Source organism: Pleurodeles waltl, chromosome 6 (genome assembly GCF_031143425.1).
Source record: "Pleurodeles waltl isolate 20211129_DDA chromosome 6, aPleWal1.hap1.20221129, whole genome shotgun sequence".
In the NCBI taxonomy this organism is placed as follows: Eukaryota; Metazoa; Chordata; class Amphibia; order Caudata; family Salamandridae; genus Pleurodeles; species Pleurodeles waltl.
In genome coordinates, this window is record NC_090445.1 from 832,424,008 (window position 1) to 832,447,526 (window position 23,519).

A 23,519-nucleotide genomic window follows, 5' to 3' on the forward strand; every position below is an offset into this window, starting at 1 on the left:
GGGTACAGGTTCCTACCGTGCACCTAATGGGTTTTATTATAACTACCACCCAATTCAACTCTCCGGAGCTGAGCACTTACCAGCCGTTCGGAGAAAATGACTTGTCAGACGTCGCGACTCCATAGATAGTTCGACAGTGAATGAAAACCAGATTCTGCACATTTGGGCTCTCATTAGAGGCTGTGTACCTAAGGAGCAACAACTGTCATCATTACCACAGAAGATAAAGGAGGCTGGGCTATATCTCCGAAGCAGCATACTGAATGGTCTTTTCATACCGGGACATTTTGGTTTGTCACAAGACAACGGTGCTGTACACACATTTGCAATGTGGATGCTGTAGAATTCGGGGCAACATAGACGCATAGCTGTGTCACTTTACAGGTCTGTACAGTTTGGTTTCTGGCGTGATAACCAGTGGTGGTTGGTGGCAAATCACATCGGAGGGGCGCAAAATATCTGCACATAAAAATACACATAATAATAACACAATGCACAGTAATATAAACATATACAAAAAAATCACTCACCTTTCACTAACGCTCAATGTTCTGCAGCACGTCCCCATTGTTCTGCAGCATGTTCTCAGAGCGCAAAGCCCACAGTCAACTCTCTCATCCAATCAAGACGATGTTCTCATGCTGTTAAGCAGCATGAGTGAAGCGTCTTTATTGTCTGGAGCGGGCATACTACGCTTCTAAAGGCACTGTAAGCCTGTGTCTGCTCTCCAACCCAGCTGAGGTTTGAATTACGCATGTTGGTTTGACCGTAGCAAGGTAGCTGACCAAACCAACATGCACAGTTCAAACTTAAGTGGCCACTTGTCACTGCTGCCAATCACTGGCAGGAGTGACTCACTGGCCCTGCCCTCACACTACATTTCCCACCAGAAACTGTAAAAAGTAAAATGGTAATAAAATAATTTTATTACCATTCTATTTTTGACGCTTTCTGCACAGGATATTGGGGGGGGCGACGCTCCTGTGCTCCCATGGAGGAACCACCGCTGATGATAATGGTGCTGTGCGCACATGACCAGGTTGGATTCAGTCTTTACATGCTGGGCATTAATTCAGCAGTGCACATTGTATGGGATAGTCACTGTATGTGATGAGGTATGTTTTTTTGCCTATTTTGAGTCTTTTTTATTGTCAGCCATATAATTGCTTTATAAACACAAACATGCAGAGGACAAACATTGCACACTGGCAGACCCTGAACTACTGGAATATTGAATTTGTCCCTAATTAAGAACTTCGGGTTCATTGTAAGGTTTGCTGCCAATACAATTGAACAGTTATGCCTTAAAATGTACTCCTTGCCCCCAAGTGCTAAACATTTGTTTGGGCTAACTCTCTGAAATCCACGTGCAGTGTGTGGGGCTCACTTGCTATGCTCATGTGCGTGGTGCAATGTTAGGTTGGGTTGTTAGAGCTGATTTTGGTTTCCAGTCCTGTCTTTTCTGTACATAAATATGATTTTTTTCAGAAAGCCCTTGCTTTTAGAAATGAGTGCAGTGACGACAGACCTCTCCTGACATTCCATGTGCATGATCTGTACAGCATGCAATGCATCTTCTGGAGAGAGAGAGAGAGAGAGAAAAAAAGAGAAAAGCAGTCAGCAGATGCCATGATAAGAGCTGTTGGGAGAGGGCTGTGCAATGGATGACAGAAGACCTCTCCACATTCTAAAAGAGGACACCCACTTCTTCAGCCAAAAAGTTTGAATTTTTTCACCATTCCCTTTCTAACGCATCAATCCTTACTAATCTCTGTTGGTTTCTATCAGCCTTCATCTGTCCTCACCCTTATTCACAAAGTTTGTCTCCCCTGAGGGCAATGTCCAAGGATGATTGAGATCATATTGTAGGTTATACAAGTTACCAATATATCATCGTATAACATATCATCATGCGACCTCCCAAAGAACTTTGTGTATCTTTTAGGAGAGTTTACAGACTACCATGTAGCAACTTCCAACCAACCACTACTAGAGCAAACCTTCACACCTCATTTTGCTGACTTTCATTACATCTCATCGCAATCCTCACATAACCCAAAAAGACCCCTCATTATCCTCAACATGCCCTCACATATTACTGAGAGATTCTTGTGCACTTCATCGGACAGACCGCCTCGTAGAGTTCTCACAAGGTGACAACATACCGACAACACTTCATGTCACCCTGGAAGCTCCTTGAGCTTTGCTTAGATGTTATAGTCCCAAGAAAACAAGACTTGTATCTAAGCTGTTTTGCTACTTTAGCCTCTGTATTAAATCTATTTTTCCTCCTTTCACAAAGGCCTTTGCACAGAATACATACTGTAAGATATTCTAAAACATAACGTGAGGAAATGTGGAAATATTTATACATTCTTGAGATGGAGTGTGATAAGTCAAAACTGACATGCTCTCCTTTCTCTTTCCATGGTTCCTGACTTGATATATTTAATTTTGAGCTATTGTGTTTTATTTTACCGTCAGAGCTTTAAAGTGAGTGATTCAAGCAGGAGAAGGTGGAAAGGAGAGAAATACAAATACCTTTTATGGAAATCAAAAATCAAACATAACTGAAATAGGAGCATATGCATGAGAATAGGCCATATATTTCTGTAAGGAAGGGCAAATACAACGCTGAATTGCACCTCAACAGGGGCGCAGGTAGAGTTTGTATACAACTCTATACATGTTGGTGCTTTTGCAAATCTGCTGTTAATGCTTGTATGTCATATTATGCAATTTCATATAACAGGTGAGCGATCTCCAGACTTTTATGCTGATATTTCATTTATTTTGTCCTGTAAAGTCACTTGGGGCTAAGACTTGACTAGGTACAAAAACGGGCAGAACCTGGATTGCTTGTAGAATGAAAACACCAGATCATATTGTTGAAGGTTATGGGGGTCTCGATTGGTTGATGTTGGATTAAAACCCTATATTTAAAGTTAGGGGTTTAATCAGGAAAGCAGCCAGGAAGTTGCACAGCTTCGATCTGATGGTTTGTTTTGGCCTTAGGTTTCAACTCATAATTGGTGCAATCCAACTCTTGCTACACCGAAGGAAGATAGATTTTTCCAACAAACCGTCTCTAACAGCTGACTTACCCCATTACCTCTTTAAACATATGTAAGGTAACAGATACTTTTTTGGGAATTTTAAAACTGTGCATTAAAACCCTAAGTTCGGTCTGTCGTCCAAAGGGCCTTTGTTTTATTTTTTAAGGTGACCAGGAAAAGTTAAAAGCAAAATCATAAAGTAACAGGCTATCAACTGCCATCTTCAATAGGCTAGGTGGCCTTCTGTGTCTAGAGTGATGTCAGTCCCAGCAGAGGCAGTCTCCTGTTGGGGTGATAGGCAGCAGAGGCTTGTCGGGGAGAGGTTCACTATGCAGAATGTGCTTTCTGTGATCCTTTCCCACGTACCTATTTATTTATTTTTATTTGTAAAGCACATCAACCTTAAAGACATCATGGGGCTAAAAGGGAAGCCAAAGGCGGGCCTGTAACATGACGTATGTAACTTATTCACGCCCACCACTGAATTTACAGTTAAGTAGTTCCTACCTGGGACCTTACTAATGTAAATACATTGTCCTGGTTGGCTGATGAGTTGAGGTAGAGAGCAACATTAAAGTGTGTGCACTTTTACATTGTTTGTGATGGACTTGGTTTAAATCTTAAAGTCTCCCAGCAATGCTTTGCTTTTAACCATGTTACATTGAGACAGTCTCACCAGACAGTGCCGGTGGCCCCATATATAGACTCTGACCTCCAGCAGAAATTTGACTGGGACAAACAATCGAGACAAAGGTCTGGTGGCTTTTGTTGAAAGTGAAAGTTACCTATGGAGGAGATGGATAAAGGGGGCGGTTGTTTGACCTGTTGTCAGCATAGAGTAAAAAGGGAACTTGAATTTGTCTAGTCTAAAAGCATCACACTTATTCCTTTTAGAGAGTCCTAATTACCATTTATAAATACATTAAAAAGAAAAGGGGCAGCCTTGCATAATGCCTTTCACAACACCAAAGTCCTTGATCACATTGTCATCCTGGCCATAACTCATGTTACTGTATTTAAGTGTAATAATCTGATAATGTCACTAAGCCAAGCTCAAACTCCATTTTTTTTTATAATGTCAGGACTCTGAATCGGTCTAGACCATCATAGGAACTTTCAGGTCAAGTAAATGGTTTCTTTCTAAGCCGAACATGTTTTGTGATAATGGGTTAAAGGCGAAATTCTTGGTCTAGTGTCCCATACCCTTACAATACCAGACCTGGGCTCTAGACAAGATCTTATGCTAATCAGTACCTTCCTTGTAACCCCAGGAGAATCAGTCTTCCAAAGTTTTTCCGATGCTATCTAAAAGTTATATGGAACAGCAGTTTCCTGTATTTGAAGTATCACCTTTTTTGTTACTAGATAAGGACTATTTCCGCTCTCCTCTGGGGGTTTTTACTATAAAGAGAGACCAGCTCTCAAGACTAATCTTGTAGAGAACTGCTGGGACTTTGTCTGGACTTGACACTTTTCTCCGCCTTCAAAGACAAGATTTTTTTTTTACCTCTGGGTAGCTAAATGAATCTATTCGGACAGGGTTTCAGAATCAGGAATAATTGGTAAGTTGGTCATGATGTCAGACTTGTAATGTGCCTTAAAGTGTAACAACCATGTCCTCTGCCACTAGCCTAAACATTCTCGAATATCCATTTCATGTACAGCATTATATGGCTTCCCTGCTTTTGTGTTAAAATCAGCTATTCTTATTGCTAATAATGAGTTGTAGGTTAATTATAGTCTTTGGTTCCCTGGACATCAGACAGTTTAATAATTGGCTGAGGTCTCGCTTAGTCAATCTGAATTCTTTTTGTATTAGTGGTTACTTCCTGTGAAGCTAGTGTTACTATTTCACTGCACCAAGATGGGACTTGTTTAATGCAGCAAAGCTTGCCCCCTTCATGATTATATTGCATTTACACCAAAAACTAAGACTATCTGAATTGGAAGCTCGGCTGAACTTCTTAAGTGTAGGAGAGAGGTCTAGCTATAGCTGAGGGGAAGTTAGGACTCACAGTTTTCTGAGTCAATAAACTGCTATTTAACTATTTATAGATTAAATGTAAGATCTTAGTCCCTGTTCAAGTCCTCCACCTCACTGTTACAGCACAGCAGTGGAGGTAGATTTAATCAGACCATTAATAGATCATGATTTCTTTTAACCATCAGAATCACCTAATAGTCCTTTAGTATTGACCTCAGTGCTTGCCAATACACGGTCTAGTAGGCTTTCTCCGATTAGACAGCAAAAGTGATTTTCACATTGGTGCTTGACGGAAATCAGCCATTTGTGTTCCCACCAGAAACTCAGTCAGTAGATTCTTGCTTTATAATCTATACATTTTAGACATCCTTTAGTGGCACTCAGATTTCTCTTCATGCGGATCTTGTCCTATCTCACTTTGATAAGCTCAGATTGATCCCTCTTAATGAGGGATGTTGGTTTGTGCCCTTACTTCCATTAGCCTTTTTCGATCTTTAGTCTGAACACTTCCTCCTTTAGCTTATCAAATTCGATGCACAGCATTGCAGAATTATGTTAAATTTGACCTACATTTCCGGCAGGTGTGACCTTTAAAATAGGCACCTCTTTGGAATGCTGTTGACGTTGATTTTTCAGAGATCATTTTTATTATGTTTCTTCAATACCTAAATCACCTCTTAGTAGTTACTAGCCCTACACCCCTACCTCTTGCCTGCCTACTCCCACCACACCTTCTCTACTTAGCTCTTTCTCCTCTGTGTTAAAGAGTCATTTCCAGCTACCCGTGGTTCTCTTCCACGTCTCTAGTCTCCCATTGCCTCTCTGGGGTGCTGCATAGTCGGTGCCCAGAGTGAGCCTTGCTCCAATTACAAGTTCCTTTTCTTTAGGAAGAATTCCTAAGTATTTAGATTTGCGCAGCAGCCCAAACAACCCCTGGGTTCTCTTAGTTACTTTAAAGGTGTAATATTTTACTCTTTTAACTGCTCAGTTCTGTAAACCTCATAGCAATATCTACAGTCTGGTCAGCACCTTGTCCACCACATCTGGATTCTTGACTACAAACAAATTAGGACCAAGGAAAGCATTTGTCTCATCCAACAACAGCCCTCTCCCTGTATGCTCAGGGGCACAGATATTGTGCTTTAAAATACGGTCCAAAACAGGGCTAGATGCCTATGTCTTGTTCCTCTTGATGCAAAGTGGGGTTTCAGCTCATTATGGAGTGGGGCCGCTGCAGTTAAGTTTTAACCTTCCCACTCAGATTAAATATATCTGAGGGAGAGGATCCAGAATAGAGCAGCAGTGACTCTACCACATCCTTCAGGAAGTCACAGCAAGTAAATGAAGCCCTCAACTCCATACAGAGAGACAGTGTTGCGATTTTTGTTCCTCTTTAATCAAATAACCTTTCTATGGACCTTCAAAAATGGAAAACAGATTACTAAGTTATTTCTGTTGAGTGTAATGATTTAGGATCAGAAGAAGAAACGCTAACTGCAGTTCACATTTAATGTTTCTTCTGCCAATTAGTCATGTGGTGTTGTAATGCAAAACTCTACCTGTTGGTCAGCCTCTAGGCTCCCTCTAAGGCAATCTTCGGCCTATCTCACAACCCGGTCCTAGGCTCCCTCTCATGCAACTCTCTGCCTAGTTCGCAGCCCGGCCTCTAGGTTCCCTCGAATGCAAGCTTCTGCCTATCTCGCAGCCCAGCCCCTATGCTCCCTCTAATGCAATGTTTTGCCTAGCTCGCAGTCCTGCCCCTAGGCTCTCTCTACTGCAGTGCTCAGCCTAGCTGGCAGCCCGACCTCTAGGCTCCCTCTAACACAATCCTCTGCCTAGTTCGCAGCCTAGCCTGTAGGCTCCGTCTAATGCAAAACTCTGCCTAGCTCTCAGGCCAGCCCCTCGGCTCTCACTAATGCAATGCTCTGCCCTGCTCGTAACCCAGCCCCTGAGCTCCCTCTAATGCAATGGTCTGCCTAGCTCACAGCCTGGCCTCTAGGCTCTCTGTAATGCAATGTTCTGCCTAGCTCTCATCCTGGCCTCTAGACTCCCTCTAATGAAATGCTCTGCCGAGCTCGTTGCAAACCCTCTGAGTTCCCTCTAATGCAATGCTAGGCCTAGCTCGCAGACCAGCCCCTAGGCTCCCTCTAATGCAATACTCTGCCTAGCTCGCAGACCAGCCCCTAGGCTCTCACTAATGCAATACTCTGCCTAGCTCGCAGACCAGCCCCTAGGCTCCCTCTAATGAAATGCTCTGCCGAGCTCGTTGCAAACCCTCTGAGTTCCCTCTAATGCAATGCTAGGCCTAGCTCGCAGACCAGCCCCTAGGCTCCCTCTAATGCAATACTCTGCCTAGCTCGCAGACCAGCCCCTAGGCTCTCACTAATGCAATACTCTGCCGAGCTCGCAGCCCAGCCCCTGAGCTCCCTTTCATGGAATGCTCTGCTTAGCTCGCAGCCTGGCCTCTAGGCTCCCTCTAATGCAAGCCTTTCCTAGCTCCCAATCTTGCCTCTAGGCTCCTTCTAATGCAATCCTCTGCCTATCTCGCAGCCCATAGACGTCATTCTTGCTCATTGAAATATCTAAACTTTTGTCCCTGTGTTGTTGATCGAAGAGCAGGGTAACTCAATACTTCTGTAAACCTAGCTGCTGTCTTGCGTTTTGAATATGTCATTTATTGAAGTTACTCTGACTAGTGTTACCTGTGGATTACTGGTGAAAGGTGATGCATTCATCTTCTCTTCCTCAGTGTAGAGCCACTCAGCAATACATTTATTGATTTGTCATGTTCAGTTGCATTGCTGATGTTTATAATTACCTCTCATAAAAACCTTCACAATCTCTCCAAATTATTAGTAGAATGTTTGTCAGTGGCAGCGAGCCAGTTCCACGCCTATTCACATTATATGAATATTAGCTAACGCTATGTGCGTCACTGCATCTGTAAATGTGTTAGAATGAGAACTGTTGTTAGGCCAATTGGGCAGTGTTCCAGGCTCTCCATGTCTGGTGACATCATTTTTCTGAGACAATAGTGCAGGCTGCATTCTAAGCATGATCTAGAATCTACGTTTGTGAGGGTTTGTAAGCATTTTGGCTCGTTTTAGCCATCACCACGTTTAACTGGTGGTGGAACGTTCACTTGAAAAGTAGCACACATTCTAATGAAGCTGATATCTAGCGTACCTGTTCCCATCTTGTTTGTCAGGCTGCTGCTAAGTTGAGTTAACGTAATCATGAGTGACATTACAAAACTTGATCCCGCCTCTCTGCAAAGTACCTGGAGAGGGCCTAAAACGTAGCATAAAAGGCACTCGCTATAACAGTATATTTCTCACAAAATCAATATCAAATCACTATAAATACATTATTTGATCACATGGAACATGTACCAGTACAGTCCGAGAAGATACTGTCAATAAAAAGTTCATTCAGGAAAAGATAGGCATCTTGGTTCTTCAATGTGGTTCACCAGTCTGTAGTTTATTGTTTACAAATTTACATCTTGCTCTTCGATGTATGTAGATGTAGGATATTCAAATACATCTCAAATTCCATGTGTATAGATGTTACATTTCAGTTGTACCTCAACCACAGCTAACATGTGTTACGTCTTAGGGAATAACCCAACAGCCTCTTCAGGGCTGGAATTTTATGAAAATAACTTAATATAAATATGAGAGATCATAACTACAACCAGCACAAACCCTTCACCGTAGTAAACTGGGAGTGGAGACCAATTGTTCAAGTCACCTCACATTGCAAGGCTCACAAAATAAAAACCAGTAAAGTAATGAATCATGCACACACATGTACAACTGCACCTCGTAAATGACCCAGATATTGTTAATTCGATCTAATACCTGATATAATGTCAAATCCTGTATATGCTTAAAGTTAAGACGTCACATAAGACGAGCATCAGCATCTTTCGTCACGCTGTGTTAGCTAGTCAAACTACTCAACTAGGACATACCGAAACTTTAAACGATGAGGTATGGATCTATTAAATGAAACAAGAGCAGAATTTTTGTTGTGAAAAGGTATCCAGCGCACAAATGAACAATGGCAATAAATCATCTTTAAATAATCACGAGTAAAAAGACGAAAATGACATCCACCAAGCCTACATAACAGAGATATATCGGAAGGCTCACCTGTATATGAATATAAGCAACATGGAGTGGTGAATATTTACACCGCGTGTGCGGGTCGCGAGTACGCTAACAATTAGCAAACCCGGTAATGCCTTTATTTTTAAAAAAATGTAAAAATAAAGGAAGGACTACAGTGTTTAACCCATCTTCTTAGACATTCTCAAAGTAAACCGGACTATATAATATATATGTAATTTTTTTGAAATACACGAAAATTGCCCTTTTTTCTCAATGTGCCTCTGAAGTGAATTAGGCTATAGAAGCCACCCAAAGCTGCTTTGCAGATGAGCTATTTAAATTGCGTGCGCCTGGGTTTTCGTGCAATTTGTGTGACTTGCTCTGGCCAGAAAAAGGTCCGAACTGCCTTTTTTAGAGTCAATGCCAGGTGGAAATGGATTTGCAGAATTCCGTGGATTTGTGCCCCCAAATGCTTTGGCTTATGATTGAATAAAATAATGCATTGTCAAAGTTCTATGCTCCTCACCACTTGCTGGAGATGCTTCTAGTTCGGAAATGTAGTATCTTTCTAATAAACAGTTTGCCCTATGCTGCCATAAGCAGTGCCAAAGCTGAATTTATATTTGAGCTAATTTAATTTTATCCTGCAGCATAAATGCATGCAATTGTGTTTCTAGGTTTTCTTCCTAATTCAGCTTTCAGCCACGGAGAGTCTCATTTAAGTCAATAAATGGCAGCATTTATGGTAGGGAAAATATATAAACTGAGCCAAATGTATCTAATTTATTTTGCAGGTCATGTTATTCCATTTCCAATTAAATTTAGTTTGAGGTTGATTCAAGGGCAGCAGCTCTGTGACATCCTCAGGCATTGGCATGGCAGCAGCCTCTGGTGGTTGGCTTGCACCCATAAAACAGTGCGATGCATCCTACAAAGACTGTGTGCTCCCATGCTTTGAATGCCTTAGAGCACCGGATCCCAACATGTGTTCCGCGGACACCCAGGGGTCGTGATACATACCCAGGGGATCGGCAGGCCTGGGCGTGGAGAAAGGCACTTCTCCAGGTACAGCCTCTGACAAACGTTTTTATATGTATTACTTCCTTTGTACAACACTTTTAAAAGCACTGCAAAGTTTCTTGTGCATCCAGCAGCTTTAGGGCAAAAATAAAAGCATCAAGATAACTCTAGTGATTAATGTTCCTGCTGGAGAGAGATGGGAGTTTTGTCTAGTGGCAGTTTTGACTCATATAAGGTAGCGCAGATGGTTAGTATGCCTGCTGCAAAAAATGTGTTTCAAGCCAAGAAAAGTATTTTATGTGCACAGCACAGTGGGTCACTGCTTTTGTCACAGAGATTCTTTTGTTACTGTGCAGTTCATAAATTACAATCGTAATCCATGCTAGGCTGAGAGGCCCTTATGGGTTTCTTCCTTTTCCCACCAAATATTTTCAGGAAAAAGCTTTCTAGGATCTTACGCACCTAAAAAATAAAAACAGAAATTGTTTGGGAAATATAGAATCTAACCTGTAGATTCAACTTTCCTAAATAAAGGCATCTCCTTCCATTGAGTCCCCTTTTAATCCCAAGGCAAATGAATAACTATGAGATATGGGAGACCCATGAGGCCCTCCTCACATTCTGCATGGGGCCCCATCATTTTGTGTTATGATGATGATTGTATAAACACCTTAGAGGGCTGGGTGAGACTATGAACTGCTCTGTTAGAATGATACCTTTGTGTGCATCCTAAGTGCAACAGGCAAGAAACAGACTTGGAATTGTCAACTGAATTTCAAATGTTTAAAATAAATTGAAGCTTAATAATTCAGGGTGTATGCTAGAGCAGTGGTTATTAACATTTTTACTTCTGTGAACGCCCACTAAATCATTACTTGAATCTAGGGACCCACACTGAGTCATTATTGTAAGCTGGGGACCTCTGGTTTAACCAATTTCTGTGATTTGAACCTCAAAACAATACACAAAAATGCAAAACCAAGTATACACCAAAAAAATGCTCAAATATTGGAATATTTTGTTTAATTCACAAATATGGAAAAAATGTTCAGATTTCAAAGTTGTTTCTTCAGTTGTATACACTTAATTGATTTTAATTTATTCATATTGTATAAATTTATAAAACAGTTATGGACTCCCTGAGAAGGCCTTGCGGACCCCCAGGAGTCCTCAACTGCAGGTTGAGAACAAATGTGCTACAGGATGCATCAAACCTTGTGTACAGATATTGGAGCAAGTGCTAAGTTTCTTTTCATAGATTCCTTTCTTTTAGCTGCTGACTTTGGTGAATCAGAGATATGCCAGTACCGGGTGAGTGGCACCGTACACTTGTGTGGTTCCATTGTGACATATCCCCTGGGGATGGCTTGTTGGTTTTGGATTGGATAGAGATGTTAATAATCTGGATGTTGGCATTTCCATATTCGTAATGACAGAATAGAGACTGAGGCAAATGTAACAATGTTTCCATTATATAACTGCATCGTTGGAGAGAGGACACGGGTGTTTCGGTTGTTGGTTAGTTTGTATTTGCCATTGAGGGGGTGCTGTTGATGGGTACAGCTTATCCATACCGTGTGTCAGATTTGTGGTGAAGGGGAATGATGCTCTTTCAAGGCTCTCTGGCTATATAATATGCTGTCTATTTGATACCACATTATCCAGAACAGCAGGTCTCCTCCGTACCATTTTTTTCTCTGGTTAAAACTGTTTGCCAGCACTGCAGCTGACTTTCAGAAAGATTGTCTCCGATGGGGAATACATCCAATGCATAGTTTGCTGATTGATAACCATTCCTTAACCTCATGTGTTTTCCACTCATCCCTTCTCAGCGGGGTTCTTCCTTTATTTGTTCAGTGGCCAATGGGATTAATAAGGAAGGCATCCAATCAAAATTCAGAAATAAAAAAGGAAATCAAAAACGAAATGAAAAGCGAGGGAAGGTGATGGTCTATAAATGTTATGTATGAGTAAAAGCTGAAGAAGTGTACAAAATAGAAAATGTGCATACTTTTTTGCAATGCGTTTAAGGGAGAAGGGCAAGTGTTTTAGAAGCACTACACCTTGCCAATGCTTAATTTAAGCCAATGGTTGCCTGTGGGGGTTACCAGCGCTCATTTTTGGGAACACGCTGTTATTTTTCCTCATCAGACATTAATCGAGAGGGGAAAAAACACAAAGGAGAAACAGAAAGATGGAAAAAACGAGACAAAGGAAGAAAGCAGGAACTTGCAAGAGTGAGAAAAAGGGGCAAGGATTGCCTGGTAGTAGATTAAAAAGGCATGAAGTTGATTCAGGGCTACGCAGCCTTGGCATTGGGTGCGCCACCAATTAATTGCACCAGTCGCTGTCATCTGAGCAGAGCTTTGGGCACCAGCACTCATTCTTTTACAAATTAAGCATCGCACCATGCTACATAAACGGAAATGGGGCAGAAAAACGATATTAAGAGAAAATTGAAGAGGCGGAGAAAAGTTATTGTGTAAAAATGTTGGATGGGCTGGTGGGAACTCCTAATGACGGAAGGAAAAAGTGTCAAACAAGGGATCGTGCGCCTTCATGTAGAAGAGAACGCGAAAATCAGATGTTTCAATTTCTTCGTTTTTTTTTTTACATTTATGATATTTTTATTTCTGTGTTTTAACAGTTACTATTATAGCTAGTGTAGCTTTAAAAGGGTCTCAATGCTCCATGATTAGGGTTTCAGTCTTTAGTGTATACAGATGTGTTCTGTTTTATTTTCATTCATTATCATAAAGGCTGGTAGGGCACTATAAAGAATGTAGATTACGGTTATAAATTGATGTGCCCAATGTCACACAAAATATTCGCCATTAACACCTATTATGCACAATTATTGCATTTATAGAATTCAAGTTAACAAGTTGAATAAAAACCTGCAGGGCACTTATGCTTGCATGCTTATCCAGCTGGTGTATGCACTAATGTATGTCGCCTCCAACAATACGCACACGGTAGAATTCAAATGAATGCTGTTGTTAACACGCCCAGTTCTATTTTCCTCTTTTCATGAATTGTATTTAGTGATGCAAATGGAATTACTAACAAAGACGTTTTGGCAGAGCACCCTGCAATTTACATATTGCCGGGGCTGGCTGTTGCTGGAAGAAAATGTAACAACACAATCATTTTCTCTCTGGATGTTTCAGCAGGGGTATTTTAATTTGTTTTTGAGTGGTTTTCTATTGTTTTGTTTGCTAGGATTTTAGTCGAGCAACGAAATTGGACAAAATGTTTTCCTGCAGTCAGTGATATATGAAATTCTCTTCGGTTCTCTTTCTCAGGATGATGGTGGTGGACATTTGATGTGAGAGACGCAGAGGACGGTGGCCAAGTGAAATCACGACTTGGCCGGACTAAAGGGGTTTTTCATCAAGTGGTTGTGGAGAACTTTCTTGTCCGAAATCAAAATGAGGAGCTGCCTGATTCATTTTCTTTTGGTGCTGTCTACAGTTTTGACAACAGCATATTCCTCCAAAAGACCAGTTACAGATTTGGATTCAACACCGAGAGTAACCGTGGCTTTTGAGGGTAAGTGGAATCGTGAATTATTTTGATGTCATTCTTCGAGAAGACATTTTCAGGGGGCTCTAAATCATCTTGCGGGTTTCCCTGCCACATTTCACAAAGTACTGGGCGTGAGAGGACTGCAGCAACTCTTACAAATTGGGATTGCAATATGAAGGCAGCGGTGCCCCCTGAGTAATTTGTTTGTCTCTAGGGCACTGTTTAGTTTTTACCGTTAATATGTACAAACATCATTTATATTCCTAATGCGGATGTTAGGTATAGCCTGTCAGACAGCACAAGCTGTCTAGTTGCAAAACACATATCGTGAACGTACAATGATGGCCTGCCCCGTCACTGCTTACTGTTGGTAGGCATAGTTGTCTCCATAATTTTTCTGCTTTTTTTCAATGGCTCCGTTTAACTTCTTGTGTGTGTTAGTCCCCAGGAGCATATCCTCTTTACCACCCTTTTGACTGGCTGACTTGTATTCTTCCCTTTCTAACATTTTTTCTTTTTTTCAGCACTCTTTGTCAATGCATGTGTTTTCTAGCTCTGTCCCTCGTGTGCTGTTTCCCTTCCACAAAAACCCATCCCCTTGTTCTGTGTTGCTGCCCATCCTTCACAGCTTATCTGTAAAAAGTAAAGTAACTGTGATATTTTTGTTCAGATTTAGCTAAATAGCATAATTTTTGTTTTATCTCATGCAATCCATATATTGCATATGCAAAAAAGGCTTTTGTCATGCTAGGAAAAGAGAGGAACACCTCTCACTTAGCTGCCGTCTGAGGCAGAAGGTGTACTTAGCATGATACTTCTCCTAGGGGCCCATAAATCTCTTCTCTGGCTATAGAGATGACCCAATGGCTCAACCTTGTGAAAAGTAAATTAGACCTTGGCAACCATTTCCCTTTACATTCAGACACTTCCTTAGCATTTTTAATTCAGTTCAGTTTCCAGACAGAAAACGATTTGAAATATAAACCATGTCATTTATAAAGATTAGAAACATTAAATTCAGTGCACACTTTAGAGATACCATATGATCTATGTTTGCTTTTTGTCAAGTATTTTAAAATGTTAGTCTTTTCCAATGCTTATTTTATCAAGCCTCCAGAGAAGATTTTGAATTGAAAACATTTTACTGCTTACATTTGCAAGCTATGAGAGAAGATAGTTGTTTTAGCTATGCCGATATTTTTCAGTCGTAAAATAAAGTTATTCTTGTTGGAAACCATATGCTCTGTATCAGTACGTCAATTAATGAAAAAATACCACGAGGCCTGCTTTAGATCAGACAGCAACCACAATAGAGCCTTTCTTTGACACCCTTGTAGAAACATGGCTGATGTGCTTTGACAAGGGTGATGCATAAATATCTAGCAGAAATTGAGTTTTTGTTGTGTGAAAGTAGTATGGCTCACTGGACATCAAGCATACGCCAATAATGACACCGCATTACCTTACCTTATAGTCAATGCTTGGACTTTAACAAAGGCAATTAGTTAATGAAAGCTAAGTTGGAAAAAGACTAACCCTATGTATTTTGGCATACTAAAATATAGTCTTTGTTCCCATGTTAATAAGGGTCAGTCAAGGTGCCAATGGCACGGTCAAGTGATCAACATATTCATTGTTATTCTTTTTAATTGGGACACAGTACCATGGCATCATATCTGTAATCTAAAAGACACACATGAGAACGCCAGTCACAATGGTGAAAGAGTGAACGCCCTAAGCACAGTTCTGTTCCATCTGACTAGTGACTTTGGTCAAACAGAACTTGAAAAATCAGCCTTAGCTCTTAGGGAGGCCAGAGAAAGACAACCACATCTACATATCATCTGCCTACTATTGCAAATTCAAATAAGGTGCTATGACTGGAAGGCATGCATTGTTCAACAGAAGACTCACATAATGGACGGGTTATTAATAAGGACGTTTTCTGTTTTGTTAAGAAGGATTATTTTTTCACAACTGTGCAATATCTTTCTCTTATTGTGGCCAATGAGCGAACAGTGATCCAAACCTTTTTTTCCCAGACTCAGTTTTTCCACAGTTGGTAGATCTGAGATGAGCATGACCTCCTTCCTGGTCTTCAAGCATTTCATTAGCTCCTGAAAGGTCTGAAAGACACTTTCAAGTTTCTTTAGTGCAAGGATTGTCATTTCCTGCAACTGTGCCCCGTAATTGTTATAACGTTCAAGTGCAACACAGTATCTCAGGAAGGACCCACACAGGATGTGTCGTGCTTTCAAACTGATTTAAAATGAGGGTTCACAACCTTCCTTTTTTAAAGTATAAACGATGTAGACATCTTTTAGAGTCATGTGAAACGTTTTTTTTAAACAGTTTTTGTCACTTACTTGAAACATTACTAATAAGAACTATAGTTTTACCATTATTAAATACCAAACGTTATACATGATACATTGCTTATATGTTATTTGGAAAAACTAAAAAGGTGAGCTTCTCATGACGTCACATTGAAACGATCTTGCATGTAGGACTCATAAACAGAAAGTCATATAATGTCTTTGAGGTTTTCTGGTGATATTATAATAAACCGCAAGATTGAAGGTTAAGTGTTTTATAAAAGTAAATATAGCTATCAGAGCCTTATTGAAGCGTATTAAATGTCACTGCTATGTGTTTAGCACAAATGTAGGCTTCCAACCGCAGGAATTCCTTAATTTACAGTGATTCACATTTGTGTGATTTATGGATATCATTGACACTTATTATGGAGTGCCTGTGAGATTATGAGCTACAAAGCAATATAATAGATACAGAGATAAAAATGGAGAGAGCGCCAAAGATGGCAAGAGTGATACAGAAATGAGAATGTGTGCAAATTAGAGAGTGACTGAGAGATAGAAAGGGGTAGAGAGAGAAAGTTAAGGAACTTGTTTGTTTCACAACTTCTATTATTGCTTAACATATAAAATTATAGACAGGCAACAGTAAATAAAGCATCTTTTTACCAAGGGGTTCTGTGTTACATTAAGTAGACAAGGAGGCTTCTGGTGGCCCAAAAGAAAAAAATACTGGGCCTCCTGCCAGCCACCCACACTTCCCTGTGAGCCTTCTCCTCCTGAAGCTGTGCTCTGTGCTCTTCCTCACAGCAGAGAGCCAATGCCTCATTGACAGGCTCCCTGCGAACCCTGCCAGCAAAGCCTGGTATTCTTTTATGACGTAACAAAAGTAGGAAAAAATGTTTGTGTCTCACTATTGCTACATCATACCAGTGAATAACTAGATTTAGAAAATTAGTATTCATGGATGTAGCGCTCTTTGAGAACCATTCATAACAGGTTCTGGATCAACAATAAATAACTCTGGTCTTAAAAGGCATTTGTTCGTTCAACACTCCCGAATGCCTAGGCTCTGTGCAATGCCCCATGATACCTAATAAACTCAATGTTTTGATTATTGTACACCTGCTTGAAAATCCAGTGAATAAATAGTGCATGTTTCTCCACACAGCACATCCTCGTGTTCTAGTGGGACATTGGGAGCTTACCAAAAGTAGAGGAAAGCGTGCATTTAGTGAAGAAGTGCTGAGCTGTCTATTAAATGGACAACCAGAGTTGTTACAACTTCACTCAAAAAATAGTGAAAATTAGCCCGTCGTCTGATTTCGCCCAAGGCAGTTTTACTTTATTCAGCCGTCGATGCGCCTGGGACCCCATGTGACTGCTAAAAAGGTTAGGACATTGGGAGCAGTTAGCAGGGTGTTTTGCTCACTGGTTCTCAGGGCTGGCCTGTGGAGGGGCAGCAGCTGATAAGAGCGCCCCTCCACATCTGTACATTGGTGGCTCTGCATGGCTAGAAGCCCCATCCATTAGGCTGAGAATTTAGCGACTGAGAAACCTAGTACATGGCTGCTGAACGGGGGCAGAAACCCCCCTAATGTTGCACAGTGTTCTTTATCCACCTATTTTTTTAAATTTATAAACAATAATTGATTCATACCTTGCACAATCACCAACCTTTTATTAAAGCTAAATGTAAAATTCTAAGACACTTTTCTTCACCACTGTGCACAGCGCTATGCTCTACCTAAGGCTGAGGGTTCTCACTGCCCAAAGATTAAAGGCTGGCACCACCTACTCGGAGCTGAGACTCTGAGCCCTAGGTCACTTGCAGACTCCAAGTGTGGATGACTAGCCCCAGGGGCTACCTTACCTCTTGAGGCGGCATTCCGTTTGCTTTGACTCTCGAGTCAGGACATTCATTCATTTTTATATTACCTTAAAAAGTAGTGTGAAAAATTGAGGTTCGGTAATACTGTGGCTGCATTTCTCATCACTGAAGCTATGTAAATTAAAAAATATCATTTTGTTTTTCCTTAAATATTCAGAACTACCCTTTTTAAACACAGTCAATCCATGTAAACTTCTTAGTCACGTTCTTATTGCAGCCCCTTGCTTCTCCTATGGATGATTTCATAAGCATGCACCTGTATTGCGTCCTTGGCACTGGGAATTCTTTGCCATTCACAAGACAATTTTCAGTGAGTGTTAAACTTGGACTCTCTCTTTACTACAAGAACCTTGTACGGCAATTACCCAAGATGCCATGTCTCCAAGCACACTACAGGGACAGCAAACAAGCATCTGCTTGCTTTATCTGATTAGGTTCCTAATATTCTATGTTGCTTTAGCTGCCACTTTTACACAAAAGTGAGATTAACATTTTCTTTGGGGTTTTTGGGTCAAGAATTTGGTGACTCACTGTGTTTTGAAAATATGCGCATTATATGTTTCTCCCTATGATTTGTAGATTTTCCACTTTCTGGGCATCCATAAAAATGCTGATATTCATGTACATCAGATTTAATCATATATTTCCCTGGGTCTGATTCTCAAATCTCAGTCAGAAATTAGTACTCACTACTTCTGGAGATTCGCGCAGCTTCCCATAAGTATACCAGGAACATAGTGAAAGCCACAGTGATCATGGCGTACTGCCACCTTTCATAGCAGTAACGTTACATATGCTCCAGGGATGGGAATAGCTTTGCAAATGTTTGTGAATACCCATTTGTGGAATGGTCACAAATTGTGCCTACGAATTACCGCTGTACCACGGTAACAACAGGGGGTCTGTCTCTGCAGATGATGGCAGTAAGTGCACCAGTGAAAGCACTGATGCTAATCGAAATTGTGTTCTTCATTTGCTCACTGGGAGTTCGGTGAAAAGCATGAATAATTTCATATTAGCCACCAAGTATGAAATTGATGACTATTGGCTTCTGGCCTCAACCATGATGAACTGGATTTTATTGTAAGCAATGGCCCTTCACCCTCCATACCACTACCATTCCCCCATATTTCCCCTGGTGATTATTAGTTAACCAGTTGCTCGTAGTAGGAAACCCGAACATTATTGTCTATGCAGTAATCCTGATCATTCACTTGCCTCTGGTTCCTAAAGGGTGCCTCGGTCCATTAGGGCAGCCACCGCACAAGGATACATTTCTGAGACCTTTTTTAAAAGTGTGCAGTGACTGATCTTCTGAACTGCTGCCAACGTGTCTGATTTGAAAAATAGTGACTCCTCACAAACTGCTCACCAGGGGAAATCCATTGTTGATAGAGATAGAAGTAATCAAATTTTACAATCCATTTGCAATTAAGACTGTTGATTAGGATTGTTGATTACATCTCCCTTGCAGAGTATGGCGTGCACATGTAATTATTATCACAAGGTCTGTTTTGCCTCTCTTTCTGCTCCAGTAAGGATTCTCATTAATGTCCCCAGCAGGTGCCTAGAATACACGATTACCTCTCAGTGTCCACATTTGTTTCTTTGCTGTGTTTGTAGTGGTTCATTTCTATGCTCAGAATCGCCTGTTTTCACGTGGTGCCTCTTGCAAATCAACTGTTCACAAGATCCCAACCTTTATTCAATTTCTATTAGATTGGCCCCAGGCCAACCGCCCTATACAACCTCTTCCCTCTAAACTCTCTTTCTGGACTTCTTCCCCGTTCCTCAATGATCCCAATTTGTTCCAACCCATTTTCCCAAATATTAGATTAGAAAAGAAGGCATTTGTTCTTTATTTATTTCTAATTAGAGCAATAGAAAGGGTTCTCCTAGGAGAGTTGAAAACAATTTAAGTGGTATTTTTGGTCCCTGATGCTTTTGGAAAATACAGAATAATATAGGCCTGAAAGACCTCAGTGACTTCTTCCCCACAATGCATTTCAAAATTAGCTTTCTTCAGCAGATAATTCCTTTAGTAGCTCAGGAGGACCTTTGGACAAAGATAGGCTAGCAAGATGCTTACCGGCATACATTGATCGCTCAGTCATGCCAAGGTTGCCTCAAGTTTTGTGTGGGAAGGGACCATTAGAAATTTTGAGTCCTCATCTGTGTATGAAAAACTGCAGCAAGAATATTTACAAAAGTTCTGGCATCGGTGATGCCTTAAGTCCACAACCTAACGGTAAAGGTAGAGGTGTAAACTCTATATTGACAGCTTACTGTTTCAGACTCGGATCTCATTCCCAGGCATTGGAAAATACCAAGAAAGTTTCTAAAGCTTTTAGATAGTTCGTATTTTTTATCAAACTGAACAAATCTCAATTAGCTCCTACTCACAATCTAGAATATATGTAGGAGCTTTGTTCCGGACAAACATGGGGGAGGTGTTTCTCCCTCCAGCAAGGTGATTAAGGTTGCACAATCACCCAGAACAGATCATGTTGAAGTAGGAGAAACCCAGCGAGGGATTGACAGCAGATGGAGGGAGAAAAGTTAAGTTGTCTAGTTTTTATGGAAAAAAAAGAAAACAAGAAGTTCGTAAAGAGGAAGAACTATTCTCTTAATTGACCCCCCCTTTCTGTTTCCTTTTCTAGGTGACAACTGTGTTCATCATTCCATGGGCACTAGTTCACCTAGGTCAGGTGGTTCAGCACATTCTATAGCATTGATCTCCGAGTACAGAAAATTACAAGGACTTTGTGAGTGATGAGATCCTTCTGGTGACAGTTGACTTAGTGGCTAAAGGCTCCAACATTGAAGCCACAAGGGTGGTCCATTTTCTCTTCTAAATCCAAAGACACTATCTACAAACACCAGTAGTCTATGCTGGAGAGCTGTGTTGGAGTTGTTGCTACTCAGGGACTTTGGACAGTTAGGGAAGGAACCCAGTTATCCAAATGGAGAGAGTTAATGATGGTTTGGAGAGCATGAAGTCCGTTCTCTCTTCAGATCAAAGAGTTTACTCTAATAGTCTAGTCAGACAATATGGTTTCCAAGGTTTATAGCAAACATCTTTCAGTGAGTCAGTTAACTCTCAGAATATGTTCCTAGTTAGTGAGTAATCTCCTTTCTCAGAAGGCAGGCCACATTCAGGAAGAACTCAACATTCAGGCAGAAAGGTTGAGCTGAATGTTTTTCAGTTGTCAGGATTTTGTCGTGAGTCACCTAATTTTTCCGGAGATTTGTCTTGAGTAACGAACCCCAGAGATCAATCTATTTGAAGATCAGGTGAAAGCTCAATTTCTCCTGTTGACAGAGGTCTCTTCTGTATGTCCTCCCTCCATTTCCCCTAATTACAAAGGTTCTGAATAGAGTTCAGAGGGAGTAGGCAAGCTTAATCATGATGGAACCATTCTGACAGAGTAGAACATAATTCCCTCTTTTTTGGTCTCTTGCAGTAGACAAGAAGTGAATTATTCCACCTTCCCCTCCTACCATAGTACTGCCAGTTCTGGCTCTGTGCCCTTTCAGTGTTTACAGATTTCGAATTGGGTTATTGAGAGAGGTGTCTCTTAAGGAGGGGTTTATTCTTGCCAGCATCCCTTTCCATTAACGCTTCTAGATGGGTATCCCCTAAAGGGTACTCATTAAGCATCCTTTTACAAGTGGTGTGTGTCAAATGAATTGTCTTCTGATAAATGTTCTCTAGAGCAAGTTCTGCGGTTCCTACAGTATGAAATTTAATAAGAATGTGGCAATTGCAACTCTACAGCTTCATTGTCCAGCAATCAGGACTTTCTGTCCCATTGGGGTTATCATTTGCCAAGGCAAAATGGTAAAAGCTTTTATCACCCCCTCCCCCTTGGGATCTTCTCTTGGTTTAACTGTCTTGCATGATTCCTCCTTTGATCCTTGTATGAGGCATCAGAAAAATCCTTCACCTTAAATATGTTTTAACGACGGGTATCATCACAGCTAGGAGGATTGGTGCATTGGGCTCTTTACAGTGTTGCTGTCCATATTTAAAAATAAATTGAGGATAGGACTGTATTTTCCTTAGGTCCTATTTTTCTTCCTGTGGTGAACTCTTCCTTTCATAGAGATCAGGAAATTACTCTTCCCCTTTTGTCAGATGATCGATCCCTCCTCAGACAACTCTGTTCTTATCCGTAGGTGTGAGAGCTTTTAGGATTTATTTACCAGTTATAACTGAACTTAGACATTCAGACAGGTTGTTTATTAATTTTGGTACAGGAAGAAGAGGCTGGAAATCTTTTAAGACTTCTTGAAAGATGGATAAAGACTGCCACTTCATTGGCCTATAAGAATGCTAACAAAGATTTTTCAGACAGTGTGCTTGCCCTTTTTAACCGGGGCCTGGCTGCTTCTTGTGCTGAATAGGCTGGTGTTTCTATTACAAATATATGTATGTCTGCTATATGTGCATCACCTACCACGTTTATTTCTCATTAGAGGCTTACTTTGGATTAGGGCAATGTTCTGAACTGTATGAGAAGAATTATGTTTTCAGTAGCCTGTCAGAACTATGCAGAATGTCCTAGTTTTCATACGCTAAAATGTTCTGATTTCAGTTATTTTCACTTCAGGGGTGTCATAAATAAAGATTTCAGTCAATTGGACCCAGATGTTTGTTTTCCTTTTTGCCTTCAGGAGTTGGATAGCAGCCCAGTGTGAAGACCCACTGTTTGGGCATATCCTCATTATGTAAGTAGTGGATGAAAAAGAAGGTGAGAAGGGAATGCCTGGATTACTTACTGCTAATCTTCACTACTCTGATTCTTCCATCCTTGTCCTGTTACTTACAATCCTCTCTCCCCCACTCCCTGCCTGTGAGCCATTCCGTTGTTCTGATGGTAGGCTTTAAAGATTTCCAGGAACAGGGCCAGTCTAACAGGAAAGGAAGAAAGCATGTGATTTTGTGAAATAAAGATTACCGGTAAGTAATCCAACCATTCATTACAATTTTCTTTTCTGGTATCACTTTGCTTCTCCCTCTTCACCAGTCTATGCAAGTATACATCCACAGAGTAACACGCTAGTGGGGCTTGCGGGATAACATGTCTCGGAATGCTGTGGTGACAGTGATCCGAGCCATTGCCTGTCACTTCCCCCTGCAAAGTTATGTTCATCCAACTGTCAATAACAAAGGTCCTTTGTATGGATATTTCATGGTTGGATAGCATACATGGGAGATCCGGATGCATTGTAAGCCATCCTGATTTCCACCTAATTTTTTCACCCGCCTCATCTGCAGGCCTTCCCACCTCATTCAGAATACTCTATTAGGCTGTGTTTCTAGCAGACAATGTAGCTCCAGACACGCAGATCAAGAAGATTGCAGAGTGTTGAAAAATGTCAGCCCCAGTATAACAACCATGTTCAGCTTCTGTCCTGGTTTATGCCCCACAATTGTGTGAGTATGTGAAACCATGTGACACTGAGAAGTAAAAGTGTGTAGATTTATATTCTTTATTGTCAATTTGACATGAAGCAGTATCGTAAGATATGTAATAAATTATAGGATGGAAATCAATCTTATGTTTCCATTCCACTGGCTGCCTGTGATGGCATGAACAGAATGCG

General features: G+C 40.9%; 1 protein-coding gene across 2 annotated transcripts in view; it reads left to right on the forward strand.

Annotated features, from left to right (window-relative positions):
- SEMA4G (semaphorin 4G) overlaps window positions 1-23,519 on the forward strand; it is a 516,826-nt gene that overhangs the window by 106,990 nt on the left and 386,317 nt on the right. For both annotated transcript variants that reach the window (XM_069239519.1, XM_069239518.1), the window contains one exon: window positions 13,481-13,727. In XM_069239519.1, coding sequence (XP_069095620.1) covers window positions 13,607-13,727 — 121 coding nt within the window. In that variant the 5' untranslated portion in view covers window positions 13,481-13,606. The remainder of the gene's footprint in view (window positions 1-13,480; window positions 13,728-23,519) is intronic.